The sequence below is a fragment of the Monodon monoceros genome, unplaced genomic scaffold, assembly GCF_005190385.1.
Source record: "Monodon monoceros isolate NGI ecotype Baffin Bay Population unplaced genomic scaffold, NGI_Narwhal_1 Super_Scaffold_13, whole genome shotgun sequence".
In the NCBI taxonomy this organism is placed as follows: Eukaryota; Metazoa; Chordata; class Mammalia; order Artiodactyla; family Monodontidae; genus Monodon; species Monodon monoceros.
Window position 1 is genome coordinate 4,653,114 of NW_021703769.1, and position 15,503 is coordinate 4,668,616.

A 15,503-nucleotide genomic window follows, 5' to 3' on the forward strand; every position below is an offset into this window, starting at 1 on the left:
TTCACTGCCTGGTTTTGATCGCGTGGGATCGGCGTTCACTGCCTGGTTTTGATCGCGTGGGATCGGCGTTCACTGCCTGGTTTTGATCGCTGTACTATATATCTTTGCAAGATGTTAACCTTTGTGGAAACCAGGTATACTAGAGCTCTTTCTACTGCTTTGGCAAAATTTCTGTAGGTCTGAAATGATATCAACTTGAAAAGTCAAAAAATAAAAGTCGATAAAACGCAGCAAGCAGGTAAGTAATTGAGAGAGGTGATGAGTGCTGCATAGGTGAGACGGGAAGGGCAGAATAGAAGGGAATGTTTGATATCAGCCTGCCGGGCAACACCGATTATGCTGAGACCCCAGTGAGTGGGAAGCACCCAGCTCAAAGCAGAGGGAGAGGTGCTCTGGCCGAGGAACAGCGTTGCAACAGCCCTGAGGCAGGAAAGAGTTTGCTATTCATCCCTAGGAACACACAATAGAGAATCATGGGGGGATCTGATGTACGGCCCTGGAAAGACAGGAAGACAACCGATGTTGAAGAGCCCTGGAGATCATAAGGAAAAGCGTGGAATGTTACTCCAAGTGTGTTAGGAAGGTTTTGGCCATTGTGTAAATTTCCTTTGAGACACTTAACGATTCTTTGAAATTATAATCCATAGTGGGACTACTTGGTTAACGCCAGCCTCTCCGAGAGAACAGGAACTCCGGCCATCATGTACCACTTTACAAAGGCATGTAACAGCCATGCAAGGTTCATGTGGGGGAGGAGTAGATGGACAAAGGTTAGGGTGCTGGGAGACCTGGGTGGCCCTTGGTATCGGTTGTGAATTGAATTGCATCCCCAAAAAGATATGTTCAGATCCTAACCCCTGGTACCTGTGAATGTGACCATATTTGGAAATAAGGTCTTTACAGATGTAGATGCAGTCTTATTAGATCAGGGTGGCCCTGAATCCAGTGACTGGTGTCTTTATAAGAGAAAGAGAGGGAGGTTTGGATACAGAGCTGCAGACACACAGAGAAGAAGGACAGCCCTGTGACGACAGAGGCAGAGATTGAAGGGATGCAGCTATAAGCCAAGGATGCTTGGAACCCCCAGGACCTGGAAGAGGCAGGAAGGACCCTTCCGCAGAATCTCAGGAGAGAACGTGGTCCTGCCCACCCCTTGATTTCAGACTTCTGGTCTCCAGACTGTGAGAGAATAATGTCCTGCTGTTTTCGGTCCCCCAGTTTGCTGTCCTTTGTGGTGGTGGCTCCAGGACACACAGCCATGAGGGGAAGTACTGGGTTAACCTCCGTCTCTCCCTCTTCGTTCTGCGCACCCCCCTCAGGCTATTGACCACGTTTACTTATTAAATAGTTACTTATTAAATATTATTTAAAGTAGTACTTAATTTTTTAAAATCCAGTTCAGACCAAGCCCCTTTTAAAACTCAGTCTTGTCCTTGGCAATGTGGGCTGTGAAAGCACAGTTTTGCTACAGTAACTGCAGCTGCTTTTTAACACCCCCTAAAATCGATGCATAACCGCTGGAATAAGAAATGCTCACCACTGCACCTAAAATCGCCTGGCACACCTCCCAGAACCTCAGAACAAGCCAATTAGGATGGGGGGGGGGGACAAAAAACAGTGCTTTTCTTTTGCCTTTTGCCCCTAAAAGAAAGGTATCTGAAGACCTGATTATTCTCCATCCGCTCTGGCTACAAACCCCATGTCTTTTCTCCACCCCTCCCACCCCCCACCATTGATTCAGACCTACGCTTTTCACGTTCTTTGAAGAAAACACGGATGGTGGACCTGGGTGTAAATATTCTCCCAAGGCTCCATTTTTTATCTGGAAAATGAAGATAATCACGTCCATCTAATAGAAGTGTTGTGAACAGTAGATAAGAAAAGTAGATAAGAAAAGGGAAGTAGATAAGAAAGGGGCAGATCTTTTTTATTCCACTTATACAAAATATCCAGGATAGGCAAATCCATAGAGACAGAAAGCAGATTACTGGCTGCTAGGGTTTGAGAGGAGAGAGGCGTGGAGAGTGACTACTGATGGGTACGTAGTTTCCTTTTGGGGTGATGAAAACTTCTGGAACTAGACAGAGCTGATGTTTGCATAGCCCGGTGAACATCTTAAATGCCACCGAATTTAAACTGTATGCTTTAAAATGGTTAAAATGGTGACTTTTATGTTAGGTGTATTTTACCATATTTTATTTGTTAATTGGATAAGAAGCAGCTGCCTGGGGTAGGGTGGCCAAGTCTCTCCACCCTCTGAACCTCAGTTTCTTCATCTGCAAAATGGGGGCATTGACCGAACCTGGACCACGGGCTGCTGGATGACAGCAGCAGGTGACACCTGCTGGTCCATAGGTATGGCCGCCACCTGGAAGCACTCCATCAGTGCACTGACAGGCTGCCTTCCCTGGGATTCCTGGGTGAGACAACCTCCGCTCAAGACAGACTCCAAGGTCTCCCTCCCCCCTGAGACCCCAGGCAGGTTCCACATGACGTTTGCCACGTAGCCTGCTCCTGGCATTCTGACTCATGATCATACAACAGGCTGGAGCAGGTCATATTTTAAACCCCAGTAGCCTGGTCTGAGCAATTCGACGCTCTGGATTTAATTCTGCAGGTAATTTGAACGATGCGATCTAATTTCAAATGTCCTGCTCTTATGAGTGCAAAAGCAGCATAATTTTTAATTAGTGGGTAAACAGTAAATAATGGATGGCGGTAAGTGGACACCACTGTTAATTAAAAATCCATGGTTGATAAAAATCAATTTGGCGGACGCATTTAACTCAGTCTATCAGGTCCCCAGGAGAAGTTGTGCAAGCCGGCCCAGGACACCATCTGCTTTCGGTTGTGGTTCCCTGAGCTCAGACTTTTCTAGGGGAGAAAAGAGGGAGAGAAAGGAAAGAAAATCTATAAGCTACCTCCAAAGCTGGGACTGGAAACATTTCATGAGTTCATTTCTAATCGGTTGGTTTCATTTTTGCAACCTTGAAGTTGAAGCTTCAGCCGAGAGGCAGTGTCATGCTCCACTCGGGTTTTTACAAAGAAGGGCTCCAGTTGCGTTTTGCATGTACATGTTCTGAATATGGTGAGATTTCACCGTATCTCTTTGTCTCCTGACTTAATTAAATCCCAATTTCTCGCAGAAAAGCAAGACGAACTGAAACACACTTAGCGGGAACATACTATCTCAGGATTCGTGTCAAAATATAACGTCGTGAAGGCGACATCTCTTCGAAGTGCCTTCAGAGGGAGTACCTGGGGGAAAGGTTCGTTTCCTTTTGAACAGAAAACATTTCCTCAAGAAATCAAGCTTTGTGGAAGCAGCGCCAATGTCATATTCCGGGCCTGTTCACAGTTTTGCTCTGAGACATAAGCTTGATTTTCCTACCATGCAAATAACACCCACCCCCTTTTGACCTTTTTCTTCCCTTTGCTCCCATCCATTCCCCAAATCAACACTTGCATTGTCAAGCTTCACTGACAACCAGTGATGTTCAAATTAACCCGCAGAATTGGATCCAGGGGACCCAGAGGGTCCAGGTGAAGTTGATTTCAGGAGCACAAGAAGGCGTGAGCCGTGGACGCGGATGCATGTATGTCCCAGCTCAGGATTCCCGACGGGGCCATGCTGGGCGTTTGGCCCAACGTGGATGCCTACCCATCCACCCCAACATCCTGGCTCTGGTCCCCAAAAGGCTAGATGTGCCTGAGTTAACACAGAACCACTCTTTCAAGACTCCCCTTGGCGTGGACTCACTGCAGAATGGCCCTGAGAGCCTTTGGGGCAGCCCAAGTGCCCACTGTCCGTGGGGACACCACAGCCCTGGTACACTGGTTGTTTATTTTCATCTCTCTTATTTGGCTGTTTAAAGCCTGTAAATCAGGTGTAGGATACAGCAGGAATATACAGGGACCCAGTGCTACACAGGATTTTTACTCATTCCTTCATTCAGCCCCTCCCCCTGCCTGCAATGCAAAAGGAGCCATGGTTAAGCCGTCAGGCCACAGCCGATGGCCTGGCTCGAAGCCCGGCTCTGTCACCGGTGGCAGCCTGGGCCCCAGGCCAGCTAAGCCCGGGTCGCCCAGCCCGTGGCTCTACCCATCAGGCAGCGATGCCAACACCATCTCCTGGGCTGACGTACACAAATCTAAGATAATATAATAAAAATGCACGGAGCCGGTCCTGAGTGAACAGGAGCCACTGATGCCGTATCGTGGTCCCCGTCGGTGTCACTCCAGTATTTGTAGCTGGTCCCTGGGGACCCCGAGCGTCTCCCGGTGAGACCCCAGACCTCCAGGAAAGTGAGGAATCCACTGTGAGAGGCCGAGGGGGGCAGAGAGCTTGGGGGCCACGGGCCCCGTCAGACGGCTTCAAAGGGGCAGGGCAGGGACCCCAGCCTCCCTGGCCAAACTGCCCTTCCTGACCCTGCCAGGACGACGTGACTGTGTGCTGGGGGGTGGGCAGCAGGGGGCACCATGCATTCACTCCTCACTCAGCCCACACGTCCTCCTGGGCCTCCTGGACCGGCCCAGCAGGTCTCTCCGGCTGCCCGCCATCTCCGCCAGGCCCCTGCGCCCCCCGACCCACTTCAGCCAGAGGCGTGGTGGGACGAAGTGCCCCGGGAAGGCCTGTCGCAGGAGCGGGGCCAGCGGGTCAAGGCGGCCGCCCCTGAGCGCAGCCTGTCGCTGTAACACCGGGGTGCCGCCCTTCACCAGGCTTCCCATACATCCCGCCATCGGGGCTGCGTCAAGCCCGACTCTGAGCAGGGATGACAGTTTCCAGGGGAACTGCTGCTCTTTGGCAGCTGAAGGCCCTGGTGCTCTCACCTCTGAGCTGCTCCTAGAAGTGAAGCTCCCGCAGCCAGGCCTGGCTTGTCTCCACGAGACGAGCCCATCTGGAGAGGGCGGGGACCCCGGGCCTGCCCCACTGTTCACAGCCTCCTCCCTGAGGCCTCCGAGCCCTACCCTGGCCCCGCTGCTGGCCTCACGCTTCAGCCTGACCCCACCACACGCATCCCGAGTGAGCACCACGGTGAGCCGGCGCCGGCCAGGTCCCACCCGTGGGGATGGACGACACCCGGGCCTGGCACCATGGAGGGACCATGAACGGAGTGGCCACGCGTGGTGGGCACAGGTCTGGCCGCTCCAGGGGCAGAGGTCAAGCAGAGCCCGGGCTCCTGGTGAGAGGGGGTGGAAGTCCCACCGTCCGGCCCCTCTGAGTCCAGGCTGCCTCCTGTCCCTGGTGCACGGCCCGTCCGCCACTGCCCGGCGGCACTCGGCCACGGCAGGCAGGCGCGCAGAAGGCAGATGAGTCCCGAGGCTGACTCGAGGCGCCCCGATCTGGGGAGCCCATTGCTGGCCAGGCAGGTGAAGAACCAGGGTGTGCTGGGATCGCTGACCCGGGTCCGTCTGCTTTGCAGCCCACACTGCAGAGGCAGCCGGGATGGCAGAGGGTAGCCGCCTGCGCTGGGGACCACATTGCCAGCAGCTCCTGCCCAGCAGAGCGCCCGTCACCGCACTGCTGCCCCCACGCCTGGACGGGCCCTGGATCTCCACTGGGTAAGACCCTGCTGAGGTCACGCTGACCACAGGCCCCTGGGCTTGGAGGCTTCACCCACCCTGAGCCTCAGTGTCCCATATCTGTGAAACGGGCACAATTCGTGCAACTGTCCAGAGGCCTGCCAAGCATGTGCTTGCTGTCGCCCTCCCCACAGTGAGCCTGGCAGGTCGGGACTGTGTAGGGCATCCTGCCCCAGCCACAGACAGCAACTGGAGGAAATGCACTTGTTCCACACACTGATCACCTTCTGTGCAAACACTTATTGAGGAGCTACTATGAGCTGGGTGCAGGGGGGAGCTGCGGTGGAGACAAGCCCTAAACACAGAAATAAGTGACATAAACTTGAGATGGTGAAAGACATAAAAGGGAGGATGTGAGAGTGAGCGGCCCAGGAGGGCTCTTTCGAGGGCGGTCACAGAAGGCTTCTCGGAGATGGTGACATTCAGTCGAGATCTGAAAGGAGGAAGGAGTCAGCCATCCAGGGAGCCAGGGGCAGAGCCAGGCAGAGGCAGCAGCTGGTGCAAAGGTCCTGAGGCCGGAAGGAGTAGGCCAGAGAGGGCCCGGGGTCCTGCCTGCGCATCCAATTCTCCTTCTAACCTGACAGGCTCACCTGACCTTTCAGAGGCCTCAGTGCTGCTCTGGGGCGATGGGCTTTGTGCTCTGCCCTCATGTGCGGGGCAGCCAGCTGGGTCGTCCCTCCCAGGGTCAGGGAGAAGGAAGACGGTGTCCTCCTCCACACCTAGTACATCCCCTCCTCCCCGGCCAGCCCCTTGGGCCAGTCCCATCCTGGGGTCAGGGACTGGACTTTCCATGTCCTCCACGCACCTCCCGAGGTCAGGGGAAAATCCAACTGCCAAGCATCTGCTAGCGCACTGGGGGAGGAAGGGGACTTGAGTTCCGCAAAGAGGCTCTGGGTGCATTCCCAGGCTTTGCCCCCTCCTCGACTCCACAGGCCAGGCGGGGTTCATGCACCACTGGCCGGGGTCACTCTGAGACAGAACTGAGACATGGGGAGGATGGGGACTGGCTGCAGGCTGTTCCTGCCCCAAGACAACAGCATTCCAGAGAGTTCTAGAAACTTCTAATATTTTCTTCCTAGAAAGTCCCCCATTGTACCCTTCAGACAGGCTTTGCTATTTTCTGGGAGTAGCGCAGGGAAAGATCCAGAGTCTGGGAACCACCGAGCTGTCTGGTGTGACCTGCTGCGTTCCTTTGGGCAAATCTTCCCACCCTCGGGCATGTGAGTCACCTCTCTCCATTTTTAACTACTGCCTGTACTGGTATTTCCTTACGATTTTTCTTTAAACCAACTTGCTTTTGTTGGTGTAAATATAGTCATGCATTTTTATAGCTTTATTGGGGGATAATTGGTATACTGTACACATTTACAGCGCTATGATTATTTTTAAAGGAAGTGTAAGATCACTATGGCTATGGGGAGCTGAGCCACTTGCCATAAATAGGAGGAAACCATAAAAAGAAAGTCTGGGCTTCCCTGGTGGCGCAGTGGTTGAGGGTCCACCTGCCGATGCAGGGGACACGGGTTCGTGCCCCGGTCCGGGAAGATCCCACGTGCCGCGGAGCGGCTGGGCCCGTGAGCCATGGCCGCTGAGCCTGCGGGTCCGGAGCCTGTGCTCCGCAACGGGAGAGGCCACAACAGTGAGAGGCCCGCGTACCGCAAAAAAACAAAAAAAGAAAGTCAATGAAAACAAAACAACATCATTAAATTTTCACCTGATTCCCTGCCTGCCTAAGGCCCTGAGTCTGTTCACTTTGGGAGAAAAGGGAGATTGGTGTTAAAGGCACATGAACTCCAACCGTGACTCTCTCCTTAATATAACCAGAAAGACTGAAAGAAAAGGGTGAGTGAGAACATATTTCTCCTGCTCCAGCAGCGCTGGTGTGAAACATTTCGAGAAAATAACAGTACAGGTGGCACCTGGTTAGTGTAGCATTGTGCAGGGGGTACCTGCCTGCTCTTTTTCCCGGGGAACTTGTCCACCATCCACCCCAAAGCCAGGGTGTGACTGGGGGTCTAGGAGTCATGGTTTCATCACCAGCAGAATAGGGCCCGGGGGTCAGGGCCAGCCTGATGCCTGGCTTTGCAAATAAAGTTTTATTGGCACACAACCATGCCCACCATGTACATACTGTCTCTGGCTACTTTAGCTCCAGAACCACGATCTTGAGTAACTGCCACAAAGACGGAAATACTTATTATCTGACTCTTCACTGGAAAAGTTCTCTGGTTTAGATCAACAAGCCTGTCACAGATGTGGGTGAAATGTGGTGGCAGGGGGCCCGTCAGCTTAGCCAGGGGGGAGACAATGTAAGCACCATCATTCACGATTCACTCAGCGAGGACCAGGGTTTGGGGGTCCAGTGTGTGCCAGGCCCTGGACCAGGTGCCAGGAACCCAACGGGGAGAGAACAGGCAGGACCCTGCCCCCAGGAGCTCAGAGCACAGGGCTCCCCAAATGGTGCAAAGGAGCCCCCGTTTCTTAAGCTCCTCCCAGGTGCCACCACTGTGCTGGCTGCTTCCTCGAAACCCTGACTGTGCATCCAGGGCCTCCCAGTCCCAGAGGAAGGAGCCAGGCGTTATCCAGGCTCACGATCCTCAGGAGGGACGGAAATGGGATTTGAACCCGGGTCCTCTGGCTGCAAAGCCTGTGTGTTTCTTGGGCCGAGGGGGATCCATGGGACCCACGGGGAGCCGGGCCAGGAGGGTGGATGTCCGCTGAAAAAGGCATTTGGGATGGCGTGAAGGACAGCTTCTGCTGAGGTCACAAGGCAAGAGTGGAAGGCCCCCAGCCCTCGAAGCGGGGCTGAGATCAGTTGGGGAAACTGAGGCTGCAGGCTCCCAGCCCTGAGCTGAGGCCTGAAACACAGGCTGCAGGAGGGGGATCCCGGAGCGAGGCTGGGGGACTCACTGCTCTGCCCAACCCCCCTCTGCCCCCGCAGCTGCGAGGTGCGCCCGGGACCCGAGTTCCTCACCCGCTCCTACACCTTCTATCCCAACCGCCTCTTCCGCGCCTACCAGTTCTACTACAGGGACCCCTCGTGCCGGGAGCCCGCCCATTCACTGCTCATCAAGGGCAAGGTGCGCCTGCGCCGGGCCTCCTGGGTCACCCGGGGCGCCACCGAGGCCGACTACCACCTGCACAAGGTGGGCGTCGTCTTCCACAGCCGCAGCGCCCTGCTCGACGTGGCTGGGCGCCTGGACCAGAGCCGGGCCGGCCGGGCCTGCGCGCGCCGCCTGCCCGCCGCCTGGGCCTGGCTGCCGGGGGCCCTGTACGAGCTTCTGGGTGCCGGGGCTGAGCGGGACTGCGCGGCCGCCCTGGGCTTCACCATGCACGAGCTCAGCCTGGTCCGTGTGCAGCGCCGCCTGCAGCCCGAGCCCCGGGACGCGCCCCGGCTGGTGGAGGAGCTCTACCTGGGGGACATCCACACCGACCGGGCGGAACGGCGGCACTACCGGCCCACCGGTTACCAGCGCCCGCTGCAGAGCGCCCTGGTGAGTCTGGGGCCCCGGGAGGGCGAGCTCTGACAGCCTGTGGGATCTGCCCCTGCCTAGGGCCCTCTCTGCACAGCCCCCCTCCCCCCACCCCCCACCCGCACTGGTCTGCTTGCCTCAGGACCTTTGCACATGCTCTTCCCTCTGCTCGAGACATCTTTTCTCAGGTCTGGACAGAAGGAACTCCTGGGGAGTCTTCTGGAGTGTGGTCCTCCTGACATTCTCCTCGTGGACCCGGCAGGGTCCCTTCCTGCCCCTGCTATGCACGGGCAGGTCCCCCCTCCCTCAGTTCCCGGCTCAGACGTTCCCTCCCATCCCCACTCTGCACGGTTCCCAGCACCCGGCACACTCTGGGCTGCACTGTTTGTTTACTGGCTGGCCGTCTTCTCCCAATATCACCCGTGGCGGGGGAGGCCCTGTGCCCCTCCATGTCCCCACAACTGACCCAGGGGCTGGCACACGGGCTGGGCCAGTAAATGCTGGTGAATGAACTAGGGGGGCAGCTCCTCCAGAGCTCTACCAGGCGGCCGCACAGCCCTGGAAGGCCCCTCTGGAAAGCTCCATGTGGACCCACTGTTACCCCGCAGCCAGCGGCGCTGAGCGCTCCCTGTCATAGTAACATCAGGCGGAGAAGCGCTTTCTCAGACTCTGTTCTCAAGATGCCGGCACCTGGGCATCTTCTTAGAAAGCACAGTCAAGTTTGCGGGTCTGGCCTGGGATTTTGCATTTCTAACAAGCTCCCAGGTGGTCCATGGACCACCCTCTGGGCAGGAGGCTGCAGTCTAAAGGGAGATGCCCTCTCTTTGAGATGTGCCCACCCCAAAGTGAATTTCACGTAAGTCAATTAACCTAGACTTCAACTTAAAGACATCACAAACATACTCTCCTGATTTGCGGGAGATCTGATAGCCCTTTTTTGTCCGATGAGCACACAGGCAAAAAGAAACTGAACTTTATGTATGTAAAGTTCTCCTGGCACATAGCACAGAGCCTGGTGGGCAAGGCTAGGGCCTCGTGACCACTCCAGTGAGTCTGGTGAAACCCCAGGACCCCTCCTCAGAAAAATATTTGTAAAAGCATAAAATAAAAGACATGGGATTTAAACAGAAACCAATTCTATGAAAAGAGTTACCCAAGTCTTAAAACACTCTGAGGTGTGAATACTATGAATGGGAATTCTTTATTCTCCCTATTTCAAAGTAGCAATGAGTATAAACAGTGTTTCTAGTATCTGCAACACTGTTAATATGAGATCGGCCACAAAGCAGAAGTTTCCACTGAAGCTACAGGGGTTTGTTGCCCACATTCACAATTAGAAGAAACTTTTGATTTCAGGTTGAGGTTTGTAAAAATGAAGTCGAGGTTAGGACTCTGGGTTAAGAATGTCTGTAGGAAATACCCAAGGGATATCTTTCAAAAGTGAGAATGGACGGATGGATGGGGGAATGGGTGAGTTCAGGCATACCTGTCAAGCGCTCTTTGAGCCCACAGGCAACCCTCACATGTTCAGCATGTACTGAGTGCCTGCTGTATACTAGACACTTACGGAATTAAACCGGATGGGGCAACATGTCACCCCTGAGAGCAGCCTCTTGTCAAAGCATCCCCAGTGTGTGTGGGGGGGAGGGGCACCAGGTTTGAGCCCATCTGCTCTCCTTCTCCCACCTCCCTCCTCCCAACCCAAGATCTGGGTAGCAGAGAAGAAGCACAGCGTGAAGCCCTCGTGATCAGAAAATCAGCCTGAGTTCTCTTCATGACCTCGAGACGATTCCCCTTTTGGCAGCCAATGTTCTAGGCTGGTCTGACGCCCATCCTTCTTAGAGCCGAGAAGGCACTGGTGGTGGGGTGATTACCGGCACCCACCACCTCATTAGGAGGGCACACCGCTCTGAATGCAGAGAGAACGGACCCCGGGGCACGGAGGATGACAATGTCATGTCTCCCCAGGCCAGGCTCTGGGGCTGCAGACTCCTGCCCTCCTGCTGCCTGACCAGCCAGGGTGGCCCATGCGACCTGCAATGCAATTGCCAAGCAGAACATACAGGACCAGCGGGGCCAGATGTATGGATGTTAAATTAAATGTTCACTCACCAACCGCCCCCCTCCGCATAAGAAAACAGAAAAAGGAAGATAATTTCACAGAAGGATACACTGCAGATAAACCCCCCAAGTAACGAATCAGTCATTACCTTATGCTCTCCGGAGCCCAAGCCTTGCCCACAACCCAAACCAGATGGTAAACATGAACATTTTTAGAAGTTAATTAATTGAAAACCAAATTGATTCCCAAATTCATTGCCTGGATATAGAATCCTAATCAATCAGTCACCACTCGAGCAAAATCATCTAAGCCTGGTGTCGCCTCTGGGAGTTAACTGGAAGCTGTATGTGCTGTTGGTATAACTTTACATAACAGGCTTAAACCAGTAAGAGTTTGGCTTGCACACAAGTGTGAGCTCTGCTGGCTGGGGCCTTGTTTATTAACACGTGCAACTCCGGACCTGTGCACAACGATGCCTGGAAGGTTTTTGATAGAGACAGGTACTTTCTTCCATCCCCTTCCAGAGCATCAGAGAGGGAAATGCTTTCTCTCTCCCTCTCTCACCTTCAAGTCTTGCTAGTTCTCCATTTGTTTCTGCCATGCAGAAAACTGCTTGCCCCAAATTACCAACCAGCATCCCCAGATGTCCTGTCTGCAAAAGATATCTCTTTTGAGGGAGAAAGGCAGCCCTGAGATTATTTTGGTGTAACGCACTATGTCCTGTCAATACACATTAGTGTAACAACAGTTGGAATGTGGGTTAAAATGCCTAAATTAGAGGAGACTCTTACCAGCCAGCGTTCCAATTACCTGCACTCCAGCTAACTACCCAGCTTTCTTGCTTCTTTCCGTCACAAACCTTTCTGTAGCCATTTATTAGCATTTCCAAGTGCCTTCTAGTCCTCTGGGTCAAAATCCCCCAAACCAAAAATAATATCGTTTTCTGTATTATGGAAAAAAAGGCAACTTTAGGTTCACCATAGAAATAAATAAGAAGAGCTTATAATGTAGCAATCCAAGATAGAAAAAAAAAAAAAGTCTGTTCTCAATCATCCAATATTTTCTTTCTAAACTGGAACTCCCAAATGCCCCCTTGTTTGGCATGAAACTCATCCAGCAGCAATCTATGGAAATCTTTTGTTTTTTGAACAAAAAACATTGGAGCTGTTTTCCCAGCTGGGGCTTCAAGATGCCTTTCCCCTTCCCTGTCCTGTGTGTACCCATGGCCCTGGGTGTCCTTCTGGAACTGCAAAAGCTGGGGATGCTTGCTTTGACAAGTGGCTGTTCCAGGACATTTACCTCTCAGAATGATGCTCTGAACTAAATTCTGGGCAGCAGCTCCCTTAAAGAAAAAAAAAAAAGTCTGTATCTGGTTTCTCTTTGGCCTGGACTGAGCTTTTACGCTCCAGAATGCAGACCGACTACTCCCACGCGACTTGGTTTAGCATCTGCTTCCTGTTGACTGTTTTACTGTAAACCCAGCTCATGAGAATTTATAAGACAGGGGCAACTGTAAATAAGGCCAAGGTGAGAGGAAAACAGCCTCGGGCGACTGAGGACTGTGGCCACACCTGACAACCAACGCAGAGGGGGCTGGGTTTCCGATTATAAATAACACAAGCATGAACATCTTTGTGCCAAATCTCTTTGCAACTTTTCAGCCACGCCTCAGCACAGACGCTCAGCAAGGGGTTCCAAGGGCATGAGAATTAGTGGCTGTAAGGTAACAGTGCATGAAAAGTGCTCAGCACAGCTCCTGGCCCTTACGAAGCACCTAAAAAAGAATGAGTTGGGGGTGGGGGAAGTAACAACAGGCAGGAGAAAGGCAGTAAACATGAACGGTCGAATTTCGGGACCAAGCAGGCCGGGTGTGGGAAAGGACAACTTCTTTCAAATCCCAGGACACAAGTTCCAACCGTCTCTCCTTCCTTCATTTGCCCAATACACCTGCTGCGAGCAGGTACTGTGCTAGGCCCTGGCGATGGAGCAGCCACAGAGAGACAGACTGGGCTTCCTGGAGCTCACTCTCCAGTGAAGGGGAAGGAGTGGAGAGCAGAGGAAATAGGGCGTGACACGTCCCTGAGCACTAGAAGGGGCTGAGGCCCACCATACAAGGGGTGGTCGGGATAAGTCTCTCTAAGGCCTCTGAGCTGAGACTGAGAGGTCGGGAAGGAGGCAGCCAGGCTACGTGCCGGGGGGAGTTCCGGGTAGAAGCAGCAGCAGGTGCAAAGGCCCAGAGGATGGAGGAGCCGCCTGAGGTCCATGAAGAGAAGTGACCGTCCGGGCTGCAGGGAGGGAGGGAAGGGGTGACGGGCGGCCGGGGGCGGGACCCCGAGCCAGCCTGCCGCGGGTGCACCCTGACCTCCCCGCCTCGGAAGTCACCGCCTTCCCTTTGTCTCTGCCAGCACCACGCCCGCCCCTGCCCGGCCTGCAGCCTCATCGCCCGCTCCGACGAGCACCACCCGCCCGTGCTGCCCCGCCAGGCGGTCCTGCCCTTGCGCCTGGGTGGCCGCTGGGTCAGCCCCGGGTGCGAGGTGCGCCCTGCCGTGCTCTTCCTCACCAGGGTGTTCACCTTCCACGGGCACAACCGCTCCTGGGAAGGGTACTACCACCACTTCTCGGACCCCACCTGCCGGCAGCCCACCTTCACCATTTACGCAGCCGGCCGCTACACCAAGGGCACGCCGTCTGCCAGGGTTCGTGGCGGCACCGAGCTGGTGTTCCAGGTCACGCGAGCCCGCGTCACCCCCATGGACCGGGTCACCACGGCCATGCTCAACTTCTCCGAGCCGAGCAGCTGTGGCGGCCCGGGGGCCTGGTACCTGGGAGCCGAGCGGGATGTCACCGCCACCAACGGGTGCCTGCCGCTGGGCATCAGGCTCCCCCACGTGGAGTACGAGCTCTTCAAGATGGAGGAGGACCCCCTCGGGCAAAGCCTGCTCTTCATCGGACAAAGGCCCACTGACGGCTCCAGTCCCGACACCCCGGAGAAGAGGCCCACATCCTACCAAGCACCCCTGGTGCTCTGTGACAGGGTGGCCTGGGGCTTCTCCAGGCCTCCGCGGCACAGGCCTCTACTGCAGACGCCCGTCAGCGGTGGGGGGCTGGGCCCCCCAGCGGCCCCTCTCCCCTCCCTGCTTCTGGTTCTCGGGCTGGCCTTCCTCCAGTGGCTATGAAATTGGTCTCTGACTTCCAGACGGTGCCTCAGGACACTCGTCCGACCCCATGGACTCCGTTCTGGCACAGACTCCTCCACCCGTGACCGTCCTGGACAGTTACACAGCCCGGCCTGCGTCCTAAGTGGCTCAGCACCTGAGTTTCAACAGCGCCTGCAGAGTCTACACCACGGCTAGCAACTCGAATCATGACCACAAACTCGGGCATTGCAGCAACGCCAATTGCTCCGAGTTCCCAAGCGCTCACTCCCAGCTTTCCTGGGCAGCGTGCGGACCAGCGCCAGGGAGTGGACCACACCCGTCTCCCTGCCCGACGGCACCCCAGTTCCCTCCCTGAGCCCTTGAGATTCAGTGAAATGGAAGCACGGTTCTGCACGCGCATGCTGCCACTGCTCTGCTGAGTCTTCTTTAAAGATTATTAATTTGAATTTAGCAATACAAACTGAAACCCGAGCCATGAATTAAAGATGCTGCTTCGGGCTCTCGGTACGTCTCAGCTCACTGGCAGGGGGCTCGGCTCGTCTCTTTGGGAGCCTCTCGGCTTTCTCGAGTCGTGACTGCTGGTGTTTTGTCTGCGGCTGCCTGTGCTTCTGCGAGTCAGGCCTCGAGCTGTCAACACGGCGAGCGGGTAAATCCAGCCCTCCCCGGCCAGGAAGCAAATAAAGGCAGCCCCATCCACACCAAACCCCAGCGTGTAGGGCTGGCAGCCGGGGTCAGGTCTTTGGAGGAAAGCGGCGCTGCCAGCCTTTGGAAAGTAATTAATACTAATGACAGCGGTGACACTAATGTGCTCTGTAATTAGCCCTGCACAGGCGTCCTCTGTTCTCAAGATTCCCTGTGCTTGGCTGACAAGGAGGGAGAGAAACCTCCGACGCGTCTTTGGGACCATCCTAGGGTCAGCGGGCTACCTGGCCACATCTGGAGGAGGAGGGAGCAGAGCCTGCTCGCTGCAGTGCTAATGTGCTCAGAGGGGGCTGTCATCAAGGTGGGGACAGGCTGTGCCTCTCCAGGGACCCTGCCTGTGTTCCCAGGGCCTCATCGGTACACTGTGAAATTAGCTGGCATCCTGGTGGGCTCAAGGGTTTCCGGGATGCTGTGCCGATGATTCACGCCCTCCTTCTTCTGCCCGAACCCTTGTCTCTGGCTCTTATCATGGATCTTGAACAATTGTCTGTGAGGCTAATGGTGCTTTCAGAGGGAAGCCCTTGT

The 15,503-nt window shown here is 54.9% G+C and overlaps 1 protein-coding gene across 1 annotated transcript in view; it reads left to right on the forward strand.

Moving 5' to 3' along the window:
* Positions 1–14,905, forward strand: part of APCDD1L (APC down-regulated 1 like) — a 19,921-nt gene extending 5,016 nt beyond the window's left edge. The window contains exons 3-8 of the mRNA XM_029219881.1: positions 4,570–4,691; positions 4,941–5,035; positions 5,229–5,291; positions 5,424–5,562; positions 8,525–9,077; positions 13,524–14,905. Of these exons, the coding sequence (XP_029075714.1) occupies positions 4,570–4,691; positions 4,941–5,035; positions 5,229–5,291; positions 5,424–5,562; positions 8,525–9,077; positions 13,524–14,294 (1,743 nt within the window). The 3' untranslated portion in view covers positions 14,295–14,905. The remainder of the gene's footprint in view (positions 1–4,569; positions 4,692–4,940; positions 5,036–5,228; positions 5,292–5,423; positions 5,563–8,524; positions 9,078–13,523) is intronic.
* Positions 14,906–15,503: the final 598 nt, after the last annotated feature.